Source organism: Ixodes scapularis, unplaced genomic scaffold, assembly GCF_016920785.2.
Source record: "Ixodes scapularis isolate PalLabHiFi unplaced genomic scaffold, ASM1692078v2 PGA_scaffold13__105_contigs__length_92229423, whole genome shotgun sequence".
Classification (NCBI taxonomy): Eukaryota; Metazoa; Arthropoda; class Arachnida; order Ixodida; family Ixodidae; genus Ixodes; species Ixodes scapularis.
The window spans coordinates 4,415,245-4,440,594 of record NW_024609839.1 but is presented as its reverse complement, the minus strand read 5'-3'; the positions used below and the strand labels follow the sequence as shown (position 1 = coordinate 4,440,594).

Below are 25,350 nucleotides of genomic sequence, written 5' to 3'. Positions count from 1 at the left end.
CGCACTCAAACAAATCACGTGACACGAACACTTATAGATGTACAGAAGAATCTTAGTTTTAATTAGACGGCTTCTCGCGCCATCTGCCAATATTATTATTATTATATTTAAACACGTTTTTTAGTGTCGTCACCTGGTGAGAGAAGTAAGAAGCTATCGTAGAGGAGCAGGGGAGAGCGAAACAGACTGGCAGAGACAGCAGAGATCCTCACAACAGCTGAACGAACCCTAAGCGCTTTTGTTATGGCTCGTGCGGTGCCATGACTCGCTTGAAGTCGCATTAGGTCGTACCGCGGTTACTTCTCGCGCACAGACGGAAACAGGAGAGCGACGAGCGCGTGCCCGAGACCCTGAAGCCGGATGGCAGCGTCGCCTGAGTCAAACATGGCAGATTTCGACGCGATCTACGAAGAGGACGACGAAGACCTGAGGGCCAACGAAGACTCGTTGGTGAGCCTCGTACCCGAACCGGTGGTCATACGAGGCGCCGGAAACATGACAGTGTGAGTACCGGTCTATCTCCTCCGCACGAGCTAGCGCCTACTGCAGTGCCTCAACGTCACGCGCTGCAAGAGTTCTTCACCCCCCACCGTGCATGCATGCGCTCGCGCGAGCACTTCGATGGTCCATTTTTAAACCATGCTTCGGTGCTTGCTTACGAAAGAAGGAAAAGACCTCCGTGGTATGACCGACAGCGTTTTTGAACGTCAGGTCGCTTTAAAAATAAATAGCGACACAAACAACGTTGGGTTTTTATCCCCTCCAAACGCCCGGAGGCAGGCGGCGAGAGCTGCCAGCGACGCGCTTTTTGTTTGTTTGTGCATTTTTCGTGGTAGTTACGGCAAACAAAGGGAACGATTGCGCCCGGTGTGTTTGGTTGGCGTGCCGCAACTTTTTCCAGATGGTAACGGCGTGCGTGTGTCTGGAAATGGAGGGGAGGTCTTCTTCCAGCATCGATTCAGCCTCACCCACGTGTTTGTTGTGGTGTCGCGCCGACCCTCTTGACGTCTCGCAGACGTCACGACCATTAAACAGCTCGTCGATCCGGAATTTTGTTTTCATTATCGATCGGCTGATCTACGAAGTCCGATCCTGAAAGGTAACATCTTGGGTAAAACCAGCTGAACAAAGGAAGACAGGTGACAGGAGAAAAGAATGACGAACCGACCAGCGGTCGTCATTCTTTCTCCTGTCACCTTTCTTCCTTTGTTCAGCTGGTTTTACCCAAGTTGTTTCAGAACCAACTAGCTCAGCTTTTACCCTCTGAAAGGTAAACCCGGCTTTTTAGCTCTCATAAGTAAAGTACGCTTCGCAGAAGGCTGAAACTCCGTGAGATTCTGACGCTTGTGGTAAAGATAAAATGCGAAAGTTTGAGCGCATAATGTTGCCATACTACAGATAAAAAAGGAAAAAAAAATTCTATGGGTCGACCTTTACTTGAGCCAAATTTTCACCAAATTAAAATTTGAGACTGTCGGTGCTTGCAGCAATATGTCGGTGAAGAAACTTGACCGCATGAAACAACACAGTATTGTCTTTCGAAGCGGCCAGGGGGGCTATGTTCAACAAATGTTTCGTTTCTCCTAAAACGAAACGGAAGTGACTGAACTGGCATCATGGCGTCTGATTGTTTAGAGGCTCAAATGACGAAATAGGGAACTTTAGTCATTTGAGCCTCTAACAATCAGATGCCATGTTGTCAGCTCCGTCACTTCCGTTTCTTTTTAGGAGAAACAAAATATTTGTTGCACATAGCCCCCCAGTTTCTTTCACTGAAATAAAGGCTACAGGCACCCACAATCTCAAATTACTCCTCAATGAATATTAGGCTCAAGTAGATATCGGCTCATTGAGAAGTCTTTTTCTTTTTTTGTGTGTTTCTTTTGATCCAGGTAACTTCATGCGCTCACACTTTCACATTTTATCACCACCGCTAGCATTGGATTCTCGCTATGGTTCAGCTTTCTGCGATGCATAGTTTATTTGTAAAAGCCGTCTTTGCTTTTCTCTATTCGACCATGATTTCCCCCTTTACCGTTCAATTCTCCATACTGGTATAAAATCTCCTGCCTGCAAGTTTGCGTGCGACAAATCGCACGCACACTCGCAGGCAGGATGACAGTGTTGTCCTCACCTAGCATATTGTATCACCACATATGAACACAGTTGTTGCAGTCTGACAAGATGAGAATGATGGCTTCCTACTTTTGATACCGCTTCGGCGTCTTGTAAGCCTGCAATGCGCAGCCCCAGCACTGCGCATGCTGGAGCAGGGGCATTTGAAACAGACGCCCTGTCGTTCTTGTCCCCATAGTTTGGACTGTTTGTGTGGCTCTCATGAGCCAATAAAGATTTTTATTATTACTTCTCTTTTCGATGCTATGCATTGGTTCATTTCCACTAAGTTCCTTTAGTCGACTGTTCCTGAGTGGTGTGGCATGGAGGCACAACCCGGAATTGTCAGGGACATTGTCAAAAAACGAGCCCAGTCAGGGAAAATAAGCCGGAAACGCGTCGAGTGCCCTGAGCAAAGACTTGCGGACTTGGTGGAAGAGAAATGGGCAATAAATTCTGCTTAGAGCAGAGCGCAGGCGCTGCTCACCCGATGTAGAGTGTGCTACCCGATGCAAAGGGAACAGCCGACAAATCCAGTCCAAGCATTGGATTGGATTGAGGGTGCGACACTAGACTAGACCCAGCTAGGGCCACTAGAGTTACTAACAAATGGGGAAAGCCGCAGACCCCAACCCAAGCTTTACTACGAAAGTATCCGAAAGTGTGCATCCGCTGCCATTCGGTTATCGACGTGTGTATAGTTAGTGTTGTGTTCTCATCGTGTCTCCGAAATTGGCCTCTTTACTGACAATGCTGGCAGCAAGAAAGTGCTCATTTAATCCGGACTAGACGAACCCGAATATTTTGGAATATGCAAGTTGGATTAAGCCCGTGCAAAATGATTCTCACAGTGCTCAGTGCTCAATGCCTTGTGTTGTAATGGCCTTATATATTTAACCACCTCTACAGTGGTTAGGAAATCTCACCTGAAATTGTCAAAGAAAACCTGGAAAAGTCAGGGAATTTCAAAATAATAATTTGCTAGACACCCTGAACTACGAGATAAGCTTCTTTATTGCCTCTACTCACAGAGTAACAGGGTGCCGTGGTATGGGACTGAGCAAAACACACTGTGGCAGTGGCCAGAACTACAGCAACTCAATTTGTGTCTTGTGTGCTCAAAATTGCACCTTCTGTTTGAAAAAAAAGACACTATTGAGCTGACAACTTCCCAGTATCCGTATATGATTATAAAAGAGTATGTTTTCCGGTGTTAATCGTTCCCCCATATCACTGTGCTTTTCAAATCCTTGATGAGAGCCACGGTATCTTTTAAATGCGAAGCCGTGCCTCACTCAATTATTTATATAATTTACAATATATTTGTATACCCAAGCGGGGAGGGGTGTATACAATTCCTTTGACTGGTCTCTTGTCATGTTATTACAATCACATCTTCATTCTCTTCAACGTGTTATGTGGTCCACGCGTGGGCATAGGACCGTTCCCAGTGTCCAGTGGACATCTTTGAAGAGGAGGCAGTTTGTTTAGAAATGTGGCTTTCTTGTGCTTGCAGGTTTGGCCTGAGCAATAAATTCGACACGGAATTCCCACCAACGCTATCTGCTAAGGTAAATACCCTCTTCGAAATCCACACCCAATCACTGACAACCCTTAATCACGGTGGTTATCTTGAGAGACACTCTTGTAGAGATATGCTCGTCTCGAGAAACAAACGTTGAGATTTAAACACAAATCTTGCTGCGATATGGTGACCGCACAATGTAGGGTAACAAAATTTTGCTGGCTGAATCGTCGTAAAATTGCTTTTCCTCGCTAACATACTTTGGTCCATTTATGGCCAAACAAACTTCATTATAGGCTGTCATACATATTGCTGGCTTGCAGAAGGTTCTGTGTCTATATGAATGCAAACTTGAGAGAGGCTTGCACCACAGTTTTTTCATAACTTTAGTTTTAATTATTAGTAACTGCCTACTATCACTGAGAGATAATTGTTCCTGTCTAGAATAACAATCTTTAACAAGCCCAGTAAGCCTGTTCAGTGTGTTTGGCGCTAGTCTTTTACCGGCGTTCCCGCTAACCCTATTTGAGTGGACCATTGATTTCGATAGGTGCAGGCTGCGTAGGTGCAACTTCAGACACAGCTGGCAGCTCAACTCTCGCCTTTTCCCGCTGTTTTGTTTTGCATTTAATGCTGTATGTACTTTCCCAAAGACATTGAAAAAGCATTCTGCCGCATTTAAAACAAAAATGAAACTGGTTATTATTTTTGCTGGGTACGCGCGCGACTGAAGGAATGTGGCTGGTATGTTTGTTTTGTTTTACGACGAGTTTTGACGGCGCCGCCTGCTCAGCAGTGTCAGTCGACAAAGCTGTCGAAAATACTTAACAACCGATGGCCGAAAGGCACGCATATTTGACGCTCACAAACGATGTGATACCAATCTACACGGCATGACTCTGACATCAAATTTAGCAAGCGTCAACATTCAAACAATATATTGCGCATACCACACGGTACACCAATATTAGAAAAGGATTTATCTGAGAAAGATATCAAAAAACGCGCCACAGCAGTGTCGACGACAGTCGCGCCTCTACAATCGGCCGTAATCCAAAAGGACCTGGTTTTGGGGAGAGCTTCCTTTTTTTTCCACAATACCAGCACCAAGCAGAGAGACAACTGTTCTCTCCAGTCCCCAAGATAAACCTCTACGCAGATTATCTCTGGGACTTGAAAGAACAGTTGTCCTTGTTTGCAGAATTGTGTCGTGGGCAGCTCGATGTTCTTTCCTTGCAATAAGGTGAGCTCGATGTTCTTTCCTTGCTTTGTTTTTTGTGAATGTCGAGCAGAACCGCTGAAATGGTGTGCACTTACCAGCCTCATTTCTCATGAGTGAAGACAACAGAGAAAGGGCATGCAGCATGCTCAAGGAAAATAAAGTAGAAACTTCCAAGAGAGGCCGGAAATCTTTCTATGCGAAACCGCAAAACATAGGTGGAGGATCGCACTGAGCAGGTTTCCACAATCCAGGAGAGTGGCGGAAAAACTATTGGGGCATGCGAGAGTCGCACCAGACGCTTTCATCATCAACAGCATGGTGGCGGCCTAGGAGCGTTGATGTTGGGCTTCAGCTAGATTCGACGTAGCGATGGAATTTGTGCCGCGGCTTCACTGCTCCCAGGGACTGTGATGATTGTCAGCGAGTCGCTGGCTGGACTGAAGCACCACCAGTGCTCTTTGGTTTTCTGTTAGTATTCTTCCTCAACTCGTCCACGTCCAATTAAATGTAGTTTTTTGTTGTTGAAACCGTTTTACTCCCTGTTATTTCTCCGGGTCGGGCATGCAGCAAGCCAAACCTACGGTGCCTTCATGTGCGCTTCGCATAGAGTGATGCCAATTGCCCGTTTCCCTTTCCCACACGCTCTTCCACCGCCATTTCATTCCTCCGATTGTTTCCTCGTGCGCCGGAAAGTGGCCTTTGTGTCCATCTGTCCTCCAGTGATGTGATTGGTGCGCTAAACTGTGCCAATGGGCTCACCCTGCTACATCCGGCTACATTTGGCCGAAATGTGGGTTATCTGCGCCAAACCTGCGCCAAAAAAACAATTTCGGTCGCCTTTCAATACCGAAACTAAACTGAGTACCGTAACTGAGCATGCATCTGTTACGTGGCGCAAGCGGCCGCCTGACACAAAGCACCCTGCATCAATTGTTCATCTGGTCTTGCATGGTATTCCCGCCGTCTCGCGTTTCGCTCTCTCGTCGTCTCGTAAGCGTCGTAAGTCTCGTCTCGCGTCTTTTTTAAAAATATTTTCAACGATAGACGCAGGTCTGTGCGGACGCTCCGACGCTAGCGTGCCAAGTACCAGCCATGCCGTCATGCTGTGAAACGAAACCACATTTTTGCGAGGCGAGAGTTACTTTGTGAGCTGAAGCACTCGCTCCTGAAAGCCAAGGCCGTGGGAAAAGTATATTTGGTCTCTGCCTTCCAGTCACCGTGGTCGCGCGACGTTGGGTGTTGCAGCCCCACGTCGGTGCAGATATGGCGCTTTCTAAAATGAAACTAAATACTGCCGCATGCTCATCAACATTCCTGTTCTTGTTTAATTCATATGTTACTACAAAAGTCCCTCTTTAACTCGGAGACTGCTTGACGAAGTGTTGATTACCTAGGTTTCTCTCGGTGGGCTTTCTTTAGAAAGGGACCCCGGTACGTGAAAACTCTGCCGCGAAAGAAAGTTGGAGAAGGGAAGTGAGCTAAAGCAAAGAAGGTAATGTCTGCGCGCCGCTGAACCCACACACCACGCTTGTTTGTCTCGAGTTGAGTTGTTGCACAAAGTGCTCCAAGAACTGTTTGACCCTGGCTCGCAATGTCTTGCATCGATGCGCTCAGGTTCTTTTTTTTTTTGTGTGTGTGTATAGCTTGTATTTTGTTTGCCTGCTTGGCAAGCACGCACCGCTGAACTATTTTTGGTTGTACGCTCGAAAGCTAAATTTTGCATACAGTTTCGGGAATCAGTTGGCGAGGGATTAATTGGAGTGGCATGGTTTTGATTTTGATCGAACAGCTGTTGTCTCCGCTCGTGCGATGAAGCACGCGCTACTGCAAGCCTGCAGAAGTTGCCCTCACGTGCATACAAACATGATTGCACGATAGACGCACCAGCCGGGACGCTTGCAGTCCATTATTTTACGTTTGCTTACTTTTGACGAATATCTGGCACGTCGGGAACCAGTAAAACGGTAACAAGTGTTTTTATTTTAATTGCTTGGCAATGCCTACAGGACTGTGTGCACTTGTGGGATGTCTCAGTAGTAAAAACACATGCAGCGAGTTCCTTGACAACACGTCACATCAGAAAACAGCACAACACAAATTCTTCCGTTAGTACAGCACTTAGAACGAATATATATGTGTATATATCTTTTTTTTTTTCTAAGGATATCTGCTCCAAAAGCCACTTTTGCTGCTCCAAAACACTGTTTTGATTGCTCCAAAGGCCACATTTGCTGCTCCAAAACGTGCTCCAACACGGCTTAGGCCAATCAAATCACTGGTCCTCCCATCCGAGGGGGAAAATGCTAATTATCCCTCCGTGGGTTCCACAACCCTGCTTCGAACTTGTGAGATAAGGTGCTTGTTTCCGGGAGGGTTATAAGCCCCACGGATTATCGCCGAATACCAAAATGGCTGCTGGTTTGTTGGCAAGTGGTATTACAAAGGGTGGCATCACCCTAGCAAAGCGCACATGAAGGCTCTCGAGGCAAACCGACTATTAGGTGTACACTCTAGTGCACGTTAAGAAAAGTGGGACAAGCTCCGCCTGCAAAGCCGTACATTCTTTCGATTTTAGCAGATCAAATGCTGGAGAGGAGGCAGGTGGACTCACCTCCTCTTTGGCATTCACTCTGCTAAAGTAGAAAGATTGGAGGGCTTTTTGGCGAAGCTTGTATTGCTTTTCTTAGCCTGCAACAGAGTATATACTTGAGGACACCTTGCTGCGGCTATGCGGTCAGTTATTGGCCCTTGGGTGCTCGAACATCATTGCCATGCACGAGCGCTCTTCACTTCTGAAATGCCACAGGAAGTAGTCCACGAGTATAGAGGTTTGCATTCGTGAAGTGTGTAACGAGTTTTAGGAATGTGCATTAAAAATGTGTTGGGCAGTATACGAGGCAAGCAAGTGGCTCTAACTGAGCAGGCGAAACAAATGGGCACTATGAGCAGATGGCGTTGCCGGACCCATACTTTTCATCCACCGTAGTCGATGGGAAATGGCACCAACCTCGTTTACACGTAGGGCGAAAGTTGTTTCTCGTGCGAGGTGGCGTGCTGTGCTAGCTGTAATTTAACCAGCTGCAAAACTACCGCAGGTGGCTCCAGAAGAATTCAAAGCTACCATTGTGCGCATCAACAGCGTCCTGCGCAAGACTCTACCCGTGAACGTCAAGTGGCTTTTCTGCGGCTGCCTGTGTTGTTGCTGTACCCTCGGATGCTCGCTCTGGCCCGTCGTCTGCTTGAGCAAACGGGTGAGTCGTTCGTTTTCTCGCCAAACACTGAGCTCCCTCCCCGACGTTTATCTTTTCCCGAAGTTCTCTTTGGGAGCATCTAGCCCATGCACTGGAAGGAAGTACAGTGGAATCTCAATAATTTTGAACTCGAAGGGGACCAAAACTTTGTTTGAATTACCGGGAGTTTCCTCCCTTACAACACATAAGACAGGGCCTGCATGTTAATTTGAATTATCTACAAGTTTGAATTAAGAGGGTTTGAATTAACGAGATTCCACTGTAGTAATGTGAACCCTTTTCGAGTAACAAGCGCAGTCTGGGAGGTTGTCTGCGAACTTCAAGCGAAGTGCAGCCCAACATAGCATCCGCCCGTCAAAACTTGCTGGCATTGTATCGGTTTTCATTGATATTTATGCTGCATACTACCATTGCTTAAAAGAGAATCGTCGAAAAAGGCTAAATATGCACAAAGACGGGTTCTGACCACGTTGGTCGTGCGAGACGTTGCCCTTCGAAAAGGACGACAGCGGGAAGCAAGGCAAGGGGTGAGGGTGTATGTACAGGGTGGGGCAGTAAGGACCGACACATTTGGCATGCCTTACAAAATTCGAATTCCAAACATACATGCGTGAAGTTGGGCACACAAACATAGTTTAGCAAGGAGTTTTATGTTGAACATGATTGTAAACCTGAGACTGGGGTAGAAAAGAGAACACAACAGAAGGTAGAAAAAGAGGAGGCAACGTCTCCTCTTTGAGATGTTGTCTCCTCTTTTTCTACCTTCTGTTGTGTTTCCTTTTCTGCCCCAGTCTCTTTGTTTACAATCATGTTCAACTTACACCAGCTCGCCTGCACTCTGACTATTTTTCGAGTTTTATGTCTTGTTTTCAGTGCTCAACTCAAAGGTAGTGATTTGTTAGAAATATGGTGAAGCTAAGGGCCGTGTATTTTTTTTTGTCCTGTAAAAGCCTGTTCGTCGTCTGCACACTGGTTTACGAGTTTGCTCTCGCTTGGCTCGCTGTACGCAAAAACACCAAGAGCCAATTGTAGAGGCTGGCGATGTGCGAGATAATCGCGTTAATTAATACTTTTAACACTATATGATGAACAATGACCACCTGTGGGAAAGCTCACAAACCAATGTGCAGACAACAAACATCTTGTATAGGCCATAGGAAATGCACAGCCGTCGTTTGTGCTTTAATTTTAATATATTACCATCTCTGACTTAAGCTTTGAAAAAAGAGACATACATCTTGAGAGACTATGTTCGCGTCCCAATTGCAGGTATGCAAGTTTGGAATTTGAAATTTTGCGATGCAAGCCGATGTGTTGATCCCTATGGCTGCACCCTGTAGGAGCAGAGGCATGCTGGAAAAATTTGTTCGGCGCAGTTTCACAGGAGCCCAAAAGATAGTTAAATAAATGTGGCTGAAGCCTTTTTATTTGGGCAACAGGTTGTGCCACCTACAGAGTGCAGATCTTCTCTATTTTTGGTGCCACTTATCCGAAATTTTAAGCAATGGTCCTTGAAGATAGCAATGCTTCTATCGCTTCTCATAACAATGTTCACAATGGGTCTGAGAGAAAAGGCTCTAGTGCAGGCTGCAGTTCTTTGTTTTTCATCTCTTTTCCTTTATACGGTCAATTTAGCACAATATAGGAACACTAAGACAGCACAGACGTGCCACCACCTTTGAGTCTCGCAACACAGCCCTCAAAGTTCTGCACGACTTCACCAGGAAAAAAATAAGGTCTATTGTGCTTCGATCTCCGCCGCATGTCGAACCTTTGGAGATACAGTGAAATACATCTCGAACAAATTTCAGGGACCTCGAAGAAAAGTTTACATAGGTGAAAGTTCACTCCATTAAATCCTTTATGCACAGTGGGGCTTTGCTGGGGAATTTGAGTTTGTTCATCTGAATAGTTTGTTCAATTCAAGTTTCTTCAAGTGGTATTTCACGGTACACTTTGTTTCTCCATGAGTGCAAGCAACATACAAGCTGCTATAGACCTGAGGTCAGATTTATGAAACAATCTTACGAACGCTGGATCCAATGATATCTGGAAAAAGCTACAACGGCAGCAATCTCACCGACCAAGCGACTGCCAAGGGCTAGTTCGGTACAGTAGGCCTAGCCACGGCCGGATTGGAAGCGCACGCTCTCTTTCTCTTCTTACGGCCTTTGCAATCGCCCGGGAGTCAATGGCATTTTTTCTCCGTATGTAGTTCACTTGCTTGCCGCCAGGGGCGCAACCACCTCACCCCACTAGGAGAGTCCCTCCGAGCTGCTTTGCGCTGGAGTTCGAGCTTCATAGGTTGCTGTTTTGGCAACTTTGGTCTGGTGTACGTCGGCGGCTATCTGGTGAAACTCCTTAGTGAGTTTGGGCGCGACGCCCGTGTTATGCTGTTCACTATGAATAACAGAGGTGATCCTCTGTTCGTCTTATTGCAAGGCCAGGATAAAAGTGAACTTCATTTTCCAAATCCTAGGTTCCTCGTACTTCTGGACACCATTGTTGCTTTTTTTTTTTTAAAGTCTGTTAAGCACCTTCTGCGTACAAATGTGCACGAAGTTCTGCAATTAGATAGGGTGCAACTCATTGCACCCTATCTTGATGACGCGCCAATCCTAAGTTGCCCAGAGGGCATTGACAACAGTCACTCAAAGCGCTTGGCTGGTTTAATTTGCAACAAGTTCCTCAGAATACTTCTGATTAACCATGCAAAGACGGTCACGGACAGAAATGAAAAATCAGCTGGATATGTACACAAGCCCTCGAGGAAGCACTTTAGGCTGTACTATGCACTGTGCGAAAATTGTACCGACTACTACACCCTCGTCTAGAGCAGCTAACCGACTTCATGTGCAGATTGCGCATGAGGGATCAGGTGTCAAAGGCTATAAAAAGCTCGGCCGCAAGTTGCGACAGCGCTGATATACACTGTCAGACGCGCTCTGTGCAAACGGCAAAGGGTACCCCAGGGGTTAAAGCCCTCCAGGGGTGAGGTGACAGTGCCCCCCGCGAATTGCAGCGGGAGGTGGCAATTGCCCCAATTGCAAAGGCCGTAAGAAAAATTTTTCGCGGCAAAGGCCGCGAAAAAATGCCGCAGCGATTTGTTTCCCTGTTCCCCGCTTTGCAAACCACCGGTGCAAGCCGTCTCCTTTTAGCAACGATGGTAGTTGTGTTGACTTCGTAGCGATCGAGTTTGCAGCAGTCGGCCCAGGCGGTTATCCTGGCATTCTCTCTCGGCATTCGGGCCCATATAAATCATAGCGTCGGCGTTTCACTGCACGCATTGAATCTCCAGACAAGCGTTGGCGTAAAGATCGCCTGTGCTTGTTGTAATTCAGAATTCACATGCTCCGAAGCGGGTCAAGTCTTAATTGGTTGTTCGTGTTGCCGAAAGGACTATCGCCATAGCAACAGCCACACTCTCGCGGGCATCGGGAGCTTGCAGGGCATCAAAAGACGAGAACGTTAGTTCGTAAATACCAAGTTTTGCACTTCTTACGATATGTGTAACTTGCAAACATAGCTAAGTTGCGTAGCCTGTGAAACTCTTCGTGAATCTCGCCTCTGTAGCTTTCAAGTTTCGACTAGTGCCCGTGGCAAGAAAAATCAAGTATCCTTCGGTCGTGTTTTCCACATTGTTTAAAACAAATCGGAAAGAACTACATGCTTATCATTTTGGGAAGACTCTGAAGCCCCGTGCTGCACATTTGTTTTGTTGTTTTTGTTAGCACACTAGAACAGGTGCTGACAGACGCTTGGTGTATGACCACAACTTGTACACCATTGGATGCTGCAACGCCATAGTTATGATTGCATCTTGCAAACACTAAAGTGCCAGTGTGCACTTTTGAATGTGTATAGACGGCTACAGAATTTCAAGGACTGTGTCGGAACGGGATAGAAAAGTGGAATGAATCTTATTTGCAGACGCGGCATTCGATAGAGAAAGTCCTGGACTGGGAAAATAGTCACCTTTACCACAAGGTAAGTGTGCCTTCATTGCCATGCGGTCCTGTTCCTGTGCCCATTGCATTTCTACAGACGACCATTAGAGGGCTGTCTCATTCTAAAATCGGGCTGAAATCAAACACAAATTTCCATTATTCTACTTCATTTCAACTTTAAAAAACACTGAACCTAGTAAAAAAAAAAATTTTTTTTCCCTATCTGGTGAGGACAGGCATGTCTCAAAATCTATGTCTGTCGCAAAAACATTTTTTTCCCCCGAATATTTATGCTACAGTGCAAATTTTACGGTTTGCGGACGAAACCGAAACTGTACCCCTGTGGGATGATGATAGCGTTTGTACCCAGCTATAATCGGTTACTAGTCAAGAAGGTAGGAGAAGCTCCTCCCACAAGCGTGATGCGCCCGTTTCATATCTCTCCGCAGTCGAAAGAAGAGTTCACTGGAAACGCTCCTTGTTCCGCTTCATTGGATTCCAACTTGTCTCCGATTCCACTTTTTAAGAAAGCGGCCTTTGTATTCATTGGAGGGGGAACCGAGCCCTTGAAAGCAGCCATTGTATCCATGGGAGGGGGAGGCTAACCCCCGAGAGTCGTATTTGTTTCCATCAGAGGGGGAAAACTCTAATCTCCCTCTCGTGGCTTCCACAATGCTAAGTCAAAGTCGAAAAGATAAAGCAAATATGTACAGAAAGGCAAGACCCTCCTCGCACGTTGGCTGCGACGCCACGGAAACAATGGGACGCTATTGGATGCGGAGGTGGCGGAGGAATAAATGATTCCCTTTGAGGGGCATTTGCCGCCACCTTAACCTGTAACTGACTATAGTGTCCGCTCCAAGTTTGCTGGATTTCCGAGTGTCCTCAGAGCAAACACTATAGCTTATTGCAACTCAAGAAGGTAGGGCGAGGGAAAGGAAGGCTGGGGAGGAGCAAGCAGACTGAATGCTGGAGAGGAGAGGGGGAAACTTCCTCCTTTCTTTAGCGTTTCATCTGCCTCCTCCTTCCCAGCCCTCGTTTCGCTCGTTCTACTTTCTCGAGTTGCAATGGACAATAAATAGTTGGGTAGAAACCTGGCCTAGGGTACAGTTTCAGTTTCGCCCGCAAACCGAAAAATTTGTCCTTCAACATTATAATACTAAAGAAAACCTTTTTTTTTTTTTTTTAACTAAACTTTTTTTGTTGGAAAAGTGCCTGTCTTATTTAAGTAGAATTTCTTTTCTCATATGTTTAGTGGTTAAAGGGAAGATGGGGCATTTCTACATTTGAGAAAAAAACGCTTGAATTGCATTCATTTGGCCTTTAGAATAACAGATATCAAAATTATATTTCAATGCAACGCGCCGGAGAGCCATCAGAGCAATTTCGAAATAGGGCTGAAGCCCCGCCTCCCTAGCCTTGGGCAGCCAAAAGATCCGTCGATGACGTCACGTACAGCGACTTTCTTTCGCGTTTTCGCGCGTTTAACAATACTTGCGCAGCAATTGGTTTGGGTATTCGGGTTCACGGGGTTAAAATACGCTAGCATTCACTACTAACTCATTTTTTTCAACCAGCTCCGTAGCTTCCCTTTAAGGAAGGATACTACTCAGGAAAGAAATCTTTTTACCCATTAGTATTTTATCAGCGCATATTTATAGTTGGTAAAGAGCATGATGTGTTAAATTTTAAGAGTATAAGTCTATCCTTTAAAGAGTTACATAAATGTCCATCAAATAAACACTGTGCCCCCTGAGAAATACTAGTTTAGAAAAGGTAAAGATAATGGCCAGTTCTTTTGAACAAACATACAGTATAACATCTGTGTCGCACGGCTGTGGAGAGAAATTACAAAAATACCATTTCTACTAAAAACATTAAAATTAAAAAAAAAATTGTTTGCAAACATTAGGTTTAAGTTACTGCAGCTTTTTCTAACAAGGGACCATGAAAATGCAGAAAGTTAGTTTATAGCCCCGTACATTCCTTTCTGAAAATTTCAGTACAGAAAGTAAAAACTGGCTCCGCGCACCATTTCATTATCAGATGGTAGCTTCCTCAAAGCAACATTTGATGGTAAAAAGTGAAACTGAGATAAATGTGTTCGAAAGTTTGGAAAGCCGCTTTTTCAGGGCTTTCACTCCTGCGCCAGTTCCTCCATTTTGCGCCAAAGAGGTTTTCCTGCGCCATCCTGATAATAATTCACAAAAATGCCCGAAATTGCGCCCAACTGCTCAAAAATCTGGGGATGGGAATTGGGCGACATCTAGCGCCACCTATCCTACTCAAGGTGAACTTCACTTTAGCCGGAACAAACACAAGTCTTGCTGCAAATATGATCAAGCTTGCAGGTTTTAATGAAAAGCTACAAAAACTTCAGAAAACAGGCTTTTGATAAGCTCATGGTGTTTGAAATAAACAAGGTGTAATAAGTTAGATGAACCGGTTTGTAGTGATGCAAAACTAGCGATAAATTGACTATCGATACTATCGATAGTTTTCCCAAAACTATCGATAGTGTCTCAGAACTATCGATAGTCGACTATCGATAGTACTATCGATAGTTTTTCGATAGTCGACTATCGATAGTTTTTCGATAGTCGACTATCAATAGTACTATTGATGGTTTTTCGATAGTCGGCTATCAATAGTTTTTCGATAGTCGACTATCGATAGTACTATCAATAGTTTTTTGATAGTCGACTGTCGATAGTTTTTTTTTTACTATACTGGCGACTAACGCTACTATCGATAGTGCTATCGATAGTTTTGCACTACTATAGTCCGTTACAACTCAAGAAGGTAGGGCGAGGGTAAAATAGGCCGGGAAGGGGGAAGCAGACGGGACGCTAAAGAGAGATTGAGGTTTCCCCATTTCTTCTCCAGCGTTTCGTCTGCTTCCTCCTCCCCGGCCCGTCTTACCCTCGCCCTACCGCTCGTTTCCCCTTCTCCTCTCCTCGCCCAAACTCCCGTCTTCGTCATCACTGAAAGCTGAATCAAAGTTGGGATGGTAAGTGCCTGGGCTAGTTGGTGTCCCATTTAAAAAAAAAGATAAAGCGATAAAAAGAGAAGCGGGAGCGACCCAAACTAAGAGTGTCGCAAAACTATGGATAGTAAATCGTCGACAGTACCATCGATAGGTTTACGATAGTCGACTATCAATAGTTTTCCGATAGTTGATTAACGATAGTTCTCTGACAGTCGACTATCGATAGTGTTTCGATAGTCGACTATCGATAGTTTTCCGATAGTCGACTATCAATAGTTTTTCGATAGTCGACTATCGATAGCACTATCGATAGTCGACTATCGATAGTTGACTATCGATAGTACTATCAATAGTTTTTTTTCACTATCGATAGTAAGATTTCTGGCGACTATCGATACTATCGATAGTACTACCGATAGTTTTGCACCACTACCGGTTTGTCATCCCTTTTATTGTGAAGGTAGTGCCTCCTAGTTCCTCGCAAACTTTTCCTGAAAGGTGTTGATTTTCTCATTTTCAGTGTCTTTCTGCAACCAATATATCATACTTGTGTGAAAAACTTACTAATGTAACATTTAAGGGAGGAGGTGGGGAATATATATGAACTTTCTTATTTTTAGAGATATCTGGACGAAATTTACAGGGTGTGTTTATAGCACAGACATAAGAGCAACTGCAAAGTTTCATGGAGCTGTGCATATTATTTCTCAAGTTACAAATATTTATCAAAATCGTCCACATGCATTCCTTATCCCAGGCCTGAAGAATTTGAAAAAGGTAGTAGCGGCGTAAAATTTGTTATGATGACCCCTGGATAGGTTCCCCAGGGCATAACAGAGCCCTTTTTTTAAATTTCTTTGTTGAAAAATTTTAACGCAACTTTGAATTTTGTGTAGTCAATGAAACCCACATTCATCAAATTAAATTTTTTATCATAAATTTTTAGCAGAGTTTTCTAAAGAAAGGGCTCTGTTATTCCCTCACAAAGTTATTAGAGAACAGAATAAAAAAGACAGCACAAAAATCCATTCATCAGTTCCTGAGATATTGCTGGGACGAGCAGCCACGGCAGTGAAAAAATTCATTCTGAGAAGACAACACTTGAAAGTTGCACACAGATTTTCAGCTTTAGAATGACCGTGCAGAATAGTCAGAAGTGTTCTTGTGCACTTTCTTCTTGCTCCGCCTTTCCAACTTCTCTTGATGTCGTTTGCTGGCCTTGTTCTCGGCAGCTCGTTGGAGGGCTAGAAATATCGGTTGCAGTGGGCGAGGCCCACTGCAACCGATATTTCTGCAGTTGCCTTGTAGCAACCGGCGTTGAACCTCAACACCGCTTCATGCAGTGCAGTTTTGACAGCGATCAGCGATGCATGCTGTTCCTTAGGCATCAAAGACCACAGGATAGAGTGGAAAGACTCAGATGCATTCCGAGTCTTTGCTCCCAAGCAGCGTTGAAGCAGAGAAACCTGCGACAGGCGCTGGTAGATGGGCAGCATAGCTGCAGCGACGGAGGCTGGGAGTTTGTGCTTGTGCTGGGGCTGTGGCTCACCTTTTGCCTCGGCAACTCTATGACGGCACCACGATTGAGCTCCCTCCGGGCAGAGTTCATGGTGAGGCTCCTGGTCAGTTGACGTGACATGATGGTAGGTGGCCATAACAGCAGGCTGTATCGCTGCCACGCCCTTGGAGTTGTTTCGGAGGACCCAGCCATAGTAGTCTTGTCGATGAGGGCCTTCAACTTGTCGATGAGGGCCTTCAACAACCTGCCCTTACCGCTCAACGGCTTGTCGCTCTCCTGAACAAGGTTGTGCAGTGCCGTTCCCATCCTCTTCTGAACATGGTTCAAACACTCTTCCTTCACGATGGGGACTAGCCCGTAGACATTCTCTTCTGTAAGGACAGAGAAGGTCCTGCTGTCCCCGTCAGAGACAAGTGCTGTATACCGCACGTCGTGCTTGGAGATATAGAGCGCTTGAAGAGGGTCAGGGCCGCCTCGACCTCCATCCTCCCAGGTTTGGCGTCCGTGTTTTTCTGGCAGACATGATGCATGTGCCAGCTGTCATACCCTTGATCTCCAGGCTTGGGTCCTGTTTGGCACCCAAGGCACAGGTTGGATAAAACCACGGCGTCCAAGATGAGGCCTGTGTGGTATTCTATGACTGACCCGACTCCGATGTGAGATGTGTGCCCTCTCTTGTGCCATGTGCCGTCATACACCACGTTGATATCCTTGCAGAACCCCGGGTCCATCTTCTGACAGGCTGTCTTCACCGCGACAGCTGACTCGGCATAAAACTTTTCCACGCACAGGGCCTCTGGCTCTCTGAAGGTCTTCTTCAGGTGCTCCTGGAACGTTTTGTGGTGACCTCTGTGGGAGACGTTCATAGCTGCCCAAAAGTCATTGAGAGCTGTCTGCCCCTTTCCTATCTGCTTGATCGCCATGATGGAGCGGATGTTGACTTCGAAGGCCCTCGAGTCTTGTTGGCGTGGCGTAGTCCAGGAACTTGCAATAATGCCGCAATGGGGGCATACAACCTCGAGTTTTGCTGCCAGTCCGAGTTTGGTGCTTTCTTGGACAGTCAGTCCAGTCCCCGAGCAATGCTTGCACACTGTGCAGCAGAGCAGGTTGCTCAAGACGTCGATCTGAACAAGGCAGAACTTCTCACCTTGGCTTGTAGCAGAGGCAGGCGTGGGATTGGGCAGCATGGCTTCAAACTTCCTCTGGGTTGCTGGCATAGCTCCAAGTTCGGTTTGAACGGTATCACAATGTCTAGCTTCTGCTTCAATCTCCTCACGTGTCAGGAAATGCGTCCGCAGATGGGTGCTGGAAGGCGCGCTCCCACTTGTCGCGGCAGGCGGAAGACGGTTGCTGGGACTTGTGATCTCGGGATGAACCACAGCGGTCGGCATGCTCAGTACTCCAGACGTGAGCGGGGCGATGCATTCTTCCTCGACGACAGCCGATGGCACAGAAAATCTATCACTGGAAGTGGTGACGCGATCATCATTGACGGCACGCCGCGCAGAAACTTCCAACTTCGCCATCCGTACTAACTTCATGGACCGCTTCTGCGCGCCATACGCACGCACCGTCTTGTACTTCGAACCCCGCATCGTGTGCGACCACGAAACAGACGGGCACTCTACACGAAACTACTCAAAGAAAGTTCGGAAAACGATCGTAAAGATGGCTAAAAACAAAGCAAAGCTGACAAAGCAAGAGCGCGTGGAAGCAGACCACAACCGAGAGCAGACGATGCGAGCAGGAGAAACGGAGGAGGAGGAGAACGCTCCGCGCGCGAAGAAATAGCGTCCCAGTCAATAGGAGTCGCGTGCTCCCCCGCACGATCCTCGAGCATGCGCTCTGTCCAATCGCGTTCTTGCGACTGCGACATGGAAGAACGGCGACCATGCCGTAATCACGCGGCCGACGCCATTTTGGGAGCTGGCAAAAAAAGAGAAAGAATTCACGTTCAAAACAAGACTAAGATGGCGGCCGTCGGCCAAACGCGTCGAAAACACTGATCTCCACTAGAGGGGGCTGGATGACGCATTGAGCAAACAGGTATGAGGCCACCGGAAGTAAGCGGCTTGTCCCGGAAGTGAGCGCTTGGCAGGCTCTGTATCCCTTTCGAGTGCTGGTTCGAAAAGTGTTGAGGGCGCTGGATTTTCGCTTCTCACCAAGAGAGCCTGCTTGTTGTGTAGTAAGAGGGCATGCAGACCCGAGAAGTAGCATGGGAAGCCGTTCATTGTAAACATTTTGAGATTCTAGCTGATCAAGTGTGCATATGCCCCAAGTTCAAATGCCTCATTTTCGTGGTTTAATTCGGAGCTTGATTATTAAAACCCACTCAAAGACACCGAAAAGTACGGACCAAAACATTGATTGAACACACTAGGAAGCCCAGCAGACGCCCGACTTTCGGGACAAGCATTCAACTTCCGGTGGCTTCATTTGTGCCCTGCTCGGAGAGCGGCTATGCGCCATCCAGCCCCCTCTAATAGAGATCAGTGGTCGAAAGTGGCGAGCGCGCGAAGTTGGGGTTGATTTTGACGTTTGACCGTCACTTGGATGCTACCCAGACCTCGTAAATAATTGTTTTTAAATATTTCCCCGTTGTATTTGGTGCTGATAATTACAGAGAAGGTAGTTTATGAGATATACAACCGAAAAATAAGGTTTTCAAAAAATCGACTTTTTCGCGATTTTTCGGATTTCAAAGCCCGCGTCCCCCCTTAACAGCATCGAAAATTGTCAATCTGCACCTAGATTCTCTTAAGTACTGGACTTGGTACACAAGTGCTCAAAAGTGTTCTGGTAAATTATATTTAGGTGCTGTAGAGTGCTAAACAATTCACATTTAGATGCTCCAAACTGCTCCAAAGTAAATATTTTTGTGCTCCAAATTGCTCCAATATTAATATTTGGGCACTCCAAACTGCTCCAAAATTAATATTTGGGTGCTCCAAAAATTGCTCTAAATCTAATCTCGGCAGTAGCACCACTGCTCTCTAGATGGCGCCTGCATGTCGGAAGTAATTTATTCCAGGAAAAAGTACCTCAGTTACAGGAGTGAAACTTTCCAACAGCATCCACGAGGATACTTGAAAGCCGATAAAAGACTAGTCCAGATGCACCAGCGCTACAAGGTAATCGGGACCGATCAAGCAGCTTCAAAACCACAAGATGAACCAATCTGTTTGCGATTGGTTCAGCGATGATAGAATGCATACATAAACACGATAAGCACCATGATGGTGTGCTTCTGACACTGCCTGATCGGTCTCATCAGCCCATAGTGTCAAGTGTGTCTGCACTTGAGGTGAAACAGTGTATAGCTTGATCATGCTGACAAGGACTGGGGGGCACGGAAGGCTACGAGCTGTGACAAAACGATGCCGTCATGATGTCGCCATGTCATGGCGTCGGGTGACATCACAGTCCTTTGTGACAGTTATTCATGACTGCTCTTCGCGACAGTTTTCTCCTAAGAGTTCAGCTGCAAAAATGTGTTCTGTGTTAAAACAAACATTGAATTCCTGTTCAGCAAACAAAAGCAATTGGTAGAAGAATCTGTGTAGAACACTGCAATCCACTTATAACGATACCAGACACAACGATGTACTGCTTATAACAATCAGTTTCTAGAGTTTCAAGACTAGAAACGCCCAGTCCAGATAAAACGATAATCAGTTATGACGAATGAATTTTCGGGTTTTTTTCATTATCGTTGTAAGTGGATTGAACTGTAGTCAACCGAGTCACACTTTCTTCGTACTGGCTTTACTCGATAATGGGTAGACCTTTAATACAAGGGCTCACGCATCTTCGACGTGCCTGCTTTGCACATCAAGCACATCCAGTTGGTCACTCTAATTTAGAGAGGGAGGGCAGCAAATGTGATCTATGGCAAGGTTCTGACCATGTGAACATCACGCTCAACATTCCGGCGCGGTTTCGCTTCTTTTTCTGAATAATATCTTTGCCTCGTTGTTGGTTTTGTGCGAAGAATTAGCCTCCAAGTTCTTGGTGAGAAAGTAAGTGTGCGGGTTTCGTTCATAAAAATGCCGACCTGTAAATGTGAGACACCACAGTGTGAACATTTTTCTATCATTTTGGTTTCTTTCACCTTTTAACATTAAACATTCCACTACGCTGCATTCGTTTCATCATGACAGCAAGAACATCATCTGCTGACTGCTCCGATTCTCAGAAACGTAGAGAAATTTTGTACAAAGGCTTGCTCCATTGCAGCAAGTACCGTATTTACATGATTGTAAGTCGACTCTATTGTAAGTCGATCCCCCCCATTGCACATCAGCAAACAAAATAAAATCTTTAGATGCGCATTTTACTGCGGACACGGGAGAATGGCAAAATATCTGTTTCGAAAGCCGATCCTTCAACACGCGATCGATGCTTTCTGGCATGCTTTGGCTGCGCATGCACGCGCCAGGTGCATGAGATGGCCAGGCGTTATCGGAACTAGGAAGGTCACGCTGGAGGCGGGACAACTGAAGCTGCTCACTGTCGTTCTCACTCCGTTTGGGACTTGACTACGACTCGTCCGCACTGGTGATGTCGGTCCCGTCGTCATCACTGCTACGTTCTCGAGGCACGTCGTTGGCGTCATTAAACGAAATCTCTCACTTCGCAAATGACATGATCAACCTCATCTTCCGCACTTGCTCGGCGATCACGTTGCACGTCACGGGTAGGGACCGATTGCACACTTTTGTGGCGTACGTTGCAAGCCTGACTTCCAACTCTGGAACCATACTTTGGCCTACGGAAGTCTCTGTTTGCTGTCACAGTTTGAAATCCCGCGCCACTGCAGCTCTACTGGAGCATCCCCCGCTCCGACGGGTCGAACTTGAGTCCAACAGCGCAGTTATTGGTTGCTTCTGAGTGAAGAATGGCCATAAACGAGCACCAAAAGCCTAAACTGCCCGGATCATGCGTGTTAATACAAAAAAACATAGCGTTCCAGCATGATCTCATCACTTGATCAAACAATGTGCTACCGTGAATCGTGTGAAAAACTGCGAAGAGAAGCCGCGGGGTGAGTGAGCCATGAGGCTGTTCCAGCGGCTAGCAGCCTCCGGAGTGGCTCTTACAAGAAGTGCCGCCACTCCATGGGAGTTGGGCGCGCCGTGCGCTGTTCACTGCCGTATATTCGGGTTAATTTGCGAATCGCGATCAATAATACTCGTTTGCGCAAATAAAAAAGTAGTTAATTTGTAAAATGAGCACATAAAATAGTGCAATGCTAGAGGTACAGCCGGCTGAACTCGTAACAAGCCGGGTGTTCATGATATTGCGATTGTTTTGTTTTTGCCGGTGGCGGAATGCTTTGGTTCGATTATAAGTCGACCCTCCCACTTCAGATTTTAAAAAATTGTAAAAAGGGTCAACCTACATTTTTGTAAATACAGTAAGTGCTGCAGACGGTCTTGCATCTACACTATACACCTTTGACAAGTGTGCAACCTGATAGCAGGTTGTAGAGTTGTCATATCATATGATGATATGATGTATTATCAGTATGTCATGTCATCATCATATCAAGGCGATTCATGCTACAGTAGAATCTCTTTATACTGAAATCCGAGGCATCACACAAGCCTCTCCCTCTTGACGGGAATTCCACCCAAGACCACTTTGAAGAAACGGTGAAGTTTCAGTTGCATATCTATAAAGAACCGCCCGTGAAAGTTCCACTAAAAGAGCTTCTGCCATATTGATTTAGCATAAGCGTAAACCGCCCCATGGAGGCACAGGACTGTTGCTCAAACTCTTGCAGATTATTCAACGGTTAACGAGCGTGTTGCTTTGTTTCAGCTCGGTCTACATTGGAAGCTTGGAAAGCAGCGGTGCGATTCCAACAGCATGATGGAATACGTAAGTACCCTCCGATCAAAAAGGGGCTCCAGTTTTTGAAACTCTACTCCACGTCAGCTTGTTCGTGCTACGGCTGCGAGGCTAGCACAGCTTCTGCAGTGGTGAGAAAAAAAGCTTATAAATGAGAAAGTGAAGACAAAGAGGCACTTCTTCCGTTCTCTCAGACTTTTGCTGCACAGGTGCTCTAAGTTGGACTCTTGGCGGGAAAGTTGGCGAGATCACCGACCGTCGCGATTGCCCGGTGCCAAATGTGGCAATGGTCGAGAAAACGGCAGCTCTTGCTGCCGTTTTCTCGACCAAATGTTTCCTTAATTAACTTGCATATACTTCCAAGAGTGGCTTTCGATCCGACACAAAGCGAGCAAAATTAGTTTGCCTTCAATCATCCTTTTATACATCTCGTCTAACGGCAATTGCATCAATCTTTTTATTACGAATGAAGTGGTCTGCAGCTTACACATTCTTACTGTGTTAGCCATTGGTCGGTGTCGGCTATAGGCTTTCTTACTAAGCCAAACTGTAGCCGACAGCCATTGCTGCAGTTTTCTTGATGAAATGTTTCTGCAATCAATGCACACAGCTTCCAAAGAGTGGCTTTTCTTCCAACACAAAATTAACAATGTAATTTAGCTTATGATCACAGTTTGACTTGTCTAACAATTTTTTTGTTTTTTTACAGTTTTTTTGAGTTAACAGTTTGCGAATTATGAGGGTCTCTTACCGCTGGTTCTGAAACCAGGTGCTGCTCATCGAATTCATCCCCAAGTTGGCCATCCATCGGCCCGACTAAAGGCCGAAGAGCCAGTCCCCCTTTCTCAAGTGTTGCCGTGGCGCTCGGACCAATGAGGCGGCAAGAGGGCTCTCGAGGACGACAAGAGCGCAGCGAATCTCTGTCACGGCGTAGCGAAGACGGCCCCGCCCTGAGCATTTGCTGCGTCTCTTTGGAGACCGTCTTACAGACAAGAAAATGGCGCAAGCCAAGAGTTCTTAGCCAACACCACAAAACTACTGTACCAAGTGCAAACGCAAGAGATCTGATGTGTCGCTTAAAAGAAATGAGTGAGCGGAGATAGGTCGCAAACAAAAAACAGCAGAGAATTGCACAGGTGCCTTTAATTTACAGTGTTAAAAGTCTAAGTACGTAGGACGCGCTTAGACTTAACAAACTGGAGTTTGCTGGAAGAAGCGTCCCAGACCTGTTGCTTGTTCGATGCTATCAATCCTTTTCAGATGTCAGCAGTTGCAAGCTGTCCGAGCGTAAACTCTGAAGCAGTAGGAATAAAGTTGTTAGCAAGCGCTCCGATCTAAAATACGCAAATGTTGTTGACAAGGGTGCTCGTAAAATGAGCGTCATCAACTCCGTAACGACTGCACCTGGCATTTGAGACTGCTTCCTCGTCGTCTGCCGACAAAGTTTACAACTTTATGGCGCGCCATTGATCATGGGGTTGGATTCTGTTGGCTAAACCCTTTTAACCGGGCAATCAGTTTCAGAAACGTTTGGAAAGGGTCCACACATCAAAACTTGACATTGTGTGTCTCGGAGCTTTGCAAATCGGCGCCAATTGTTCGCTTTTCACAAATACGAGCCAACTGTAAGAGAAGGATGCCATGAAGAGTGTGTTTGAAAACCTCCAGTATTGTACATTTTCCTTGTTCTTGCGACGCATCGGAAGTCCCTAGCCAGGAAATTTTTTCTTCCCCCTTTTTTTTTTTGTGTTTTTCTTGCAGAGAGAAAGGCAATGCAATATGAATGGTGAACTTTGAGAGGCCATGGATGACAGTCGTTTTGTGATAGAGGGTGGGCATGTATTTCTTTACCAACGGGGAAATGGTGATTTCAGTTTTGCGATACCGAGAGCATGTAGCTGGCCATGGCAATGTTCCGAGCGATTCTTATTGTCTGTTTTCTGAGATGTCTCGACATCCCAATGTTTTGTTGTGGTTGTGCACTTGTTTCAAAGAGTATTTTCTTTCAGAGTTTCCGCCTCATCTCGACTATTGTTTATTGTACAAACCTTCTTTTTGTGTATCATACACGTGCCATGACATAAGGAAACTCAATGCACGACACTATGAGAAAAAAATGTACTGCGGTGGCCACACAATTTCGCTGCACACCTTCGTCGAGATTTCTATTTTTTCTGCGCCGACGCTCGAAAGAAAACTTCAAGATGGCGGGAGGCTAGTGCCCCCAACGGCGGACAAGTATTCTCGGAATTATAAATAGCAAACTAGGTTCAGACGTTTTATTACTCTACTCTTACTGCTAACGAAAGCAACCTTGTAAACCAATGTTGCACAGCGAGTACAGTATCGTGTCAAGTGACAGTAGGCACTTGGTAGTTGTTTGAAGTGTGCCACATATGGCATTTGGCAAAGCACCGTGCGAGAGCTTAGGAAGCCTGTAGCCGCTACCAGTTGACGAATGCAAACTGAGCTTGAATTACTACATTGCCTTCAGGTGCCCTTAGTAAGAAAAAGCAAAATAGAAACGTGCTCTCCCTTCAAACTTACTTCGTCGGCCATTAAATATAGTTTTTTTTTCTTTTTTTTTTAGGGAGCCATGTATTATACATGTAAATACGGTTGAAAAGTGCATACATTGTTCTTGTTCGGTTAGGCAGGTAGCCTTTGTGATGACAGTACTTGGAGGCGCATATACATTATTCTTGTAACCCGAGGCACCTGTACAAAATGTTAAAACTTTTTTTTTTATTTTGTTCTGAATTATTGGCATATTTATTGTTGCTACGATCTCTCGCATCCTGACCTATGCATATCACAAAAAGTAAAAGAAATGAGTGCACGGAATTAATGGCAGCGCAACGTTGTGTACCTCTGAAGTGTGTGACATTAAAAGGAAAACTTGTACTTACAAACATTGCATTCCACAGAA

The 25,350-nt window shown here is 45.8% G+C and overlaps 1 protein-coding gene across 1 annotated transcript; it reads left to right on the top strand.

Moving 5' to 3' along the window:
• The first annotated feature begins 144 nt into the window (after positions 1 to 144).
• LOC115314030 (cysteine-rich hydrophobic domain-containing protein 2) lies at positions 145 to 25,350 on the top strand. Its single transcript, XM_029973034.3, has 6 exons — positions 145 to 503; positions 3,632 to 3,686; positions 7,958 to 8,113; positions 12,044 to 12,100; positions 22,392 to 22,451; positions 23,191 to 25,350. The coding sequence occupies exons 1-6, from the start codon at positions 361 to 363 to the stop codon at positions 23,239 to 23,241; spliced, it is 522 nt and encodes a 173-aa protein (XP_029828894.1). The 5' UTR covers positions 145 to 360; the 3' UTR covers positions 23,242 to 25,350.

Excerpts from the sequence above, each read along its gene's own strand:
- LOC115314030 (XM_029973034.3), top strand. The coding sequence starts at position 361 with ATGGCAGCGTCGCCTGAGTCAAACATGGCAGATTTCGACGCGATCTAC. Across the intron at positions 504-3,631 it reads GGCGCCGGAAACATGACAGT|GTTTGGCCTGAGCAATAAAT; the intron begins GTGAGTACCGGT and ends TTGTGCTTGCAG. Across the intron at positions 8,114-12,043 it reads TCGTCTGCTTGAGCAAACGG|ACGCGGCATTCGATAGAGAA; the intron begins GTGAGTCGTTCG and ends TCTTATTTGCAG.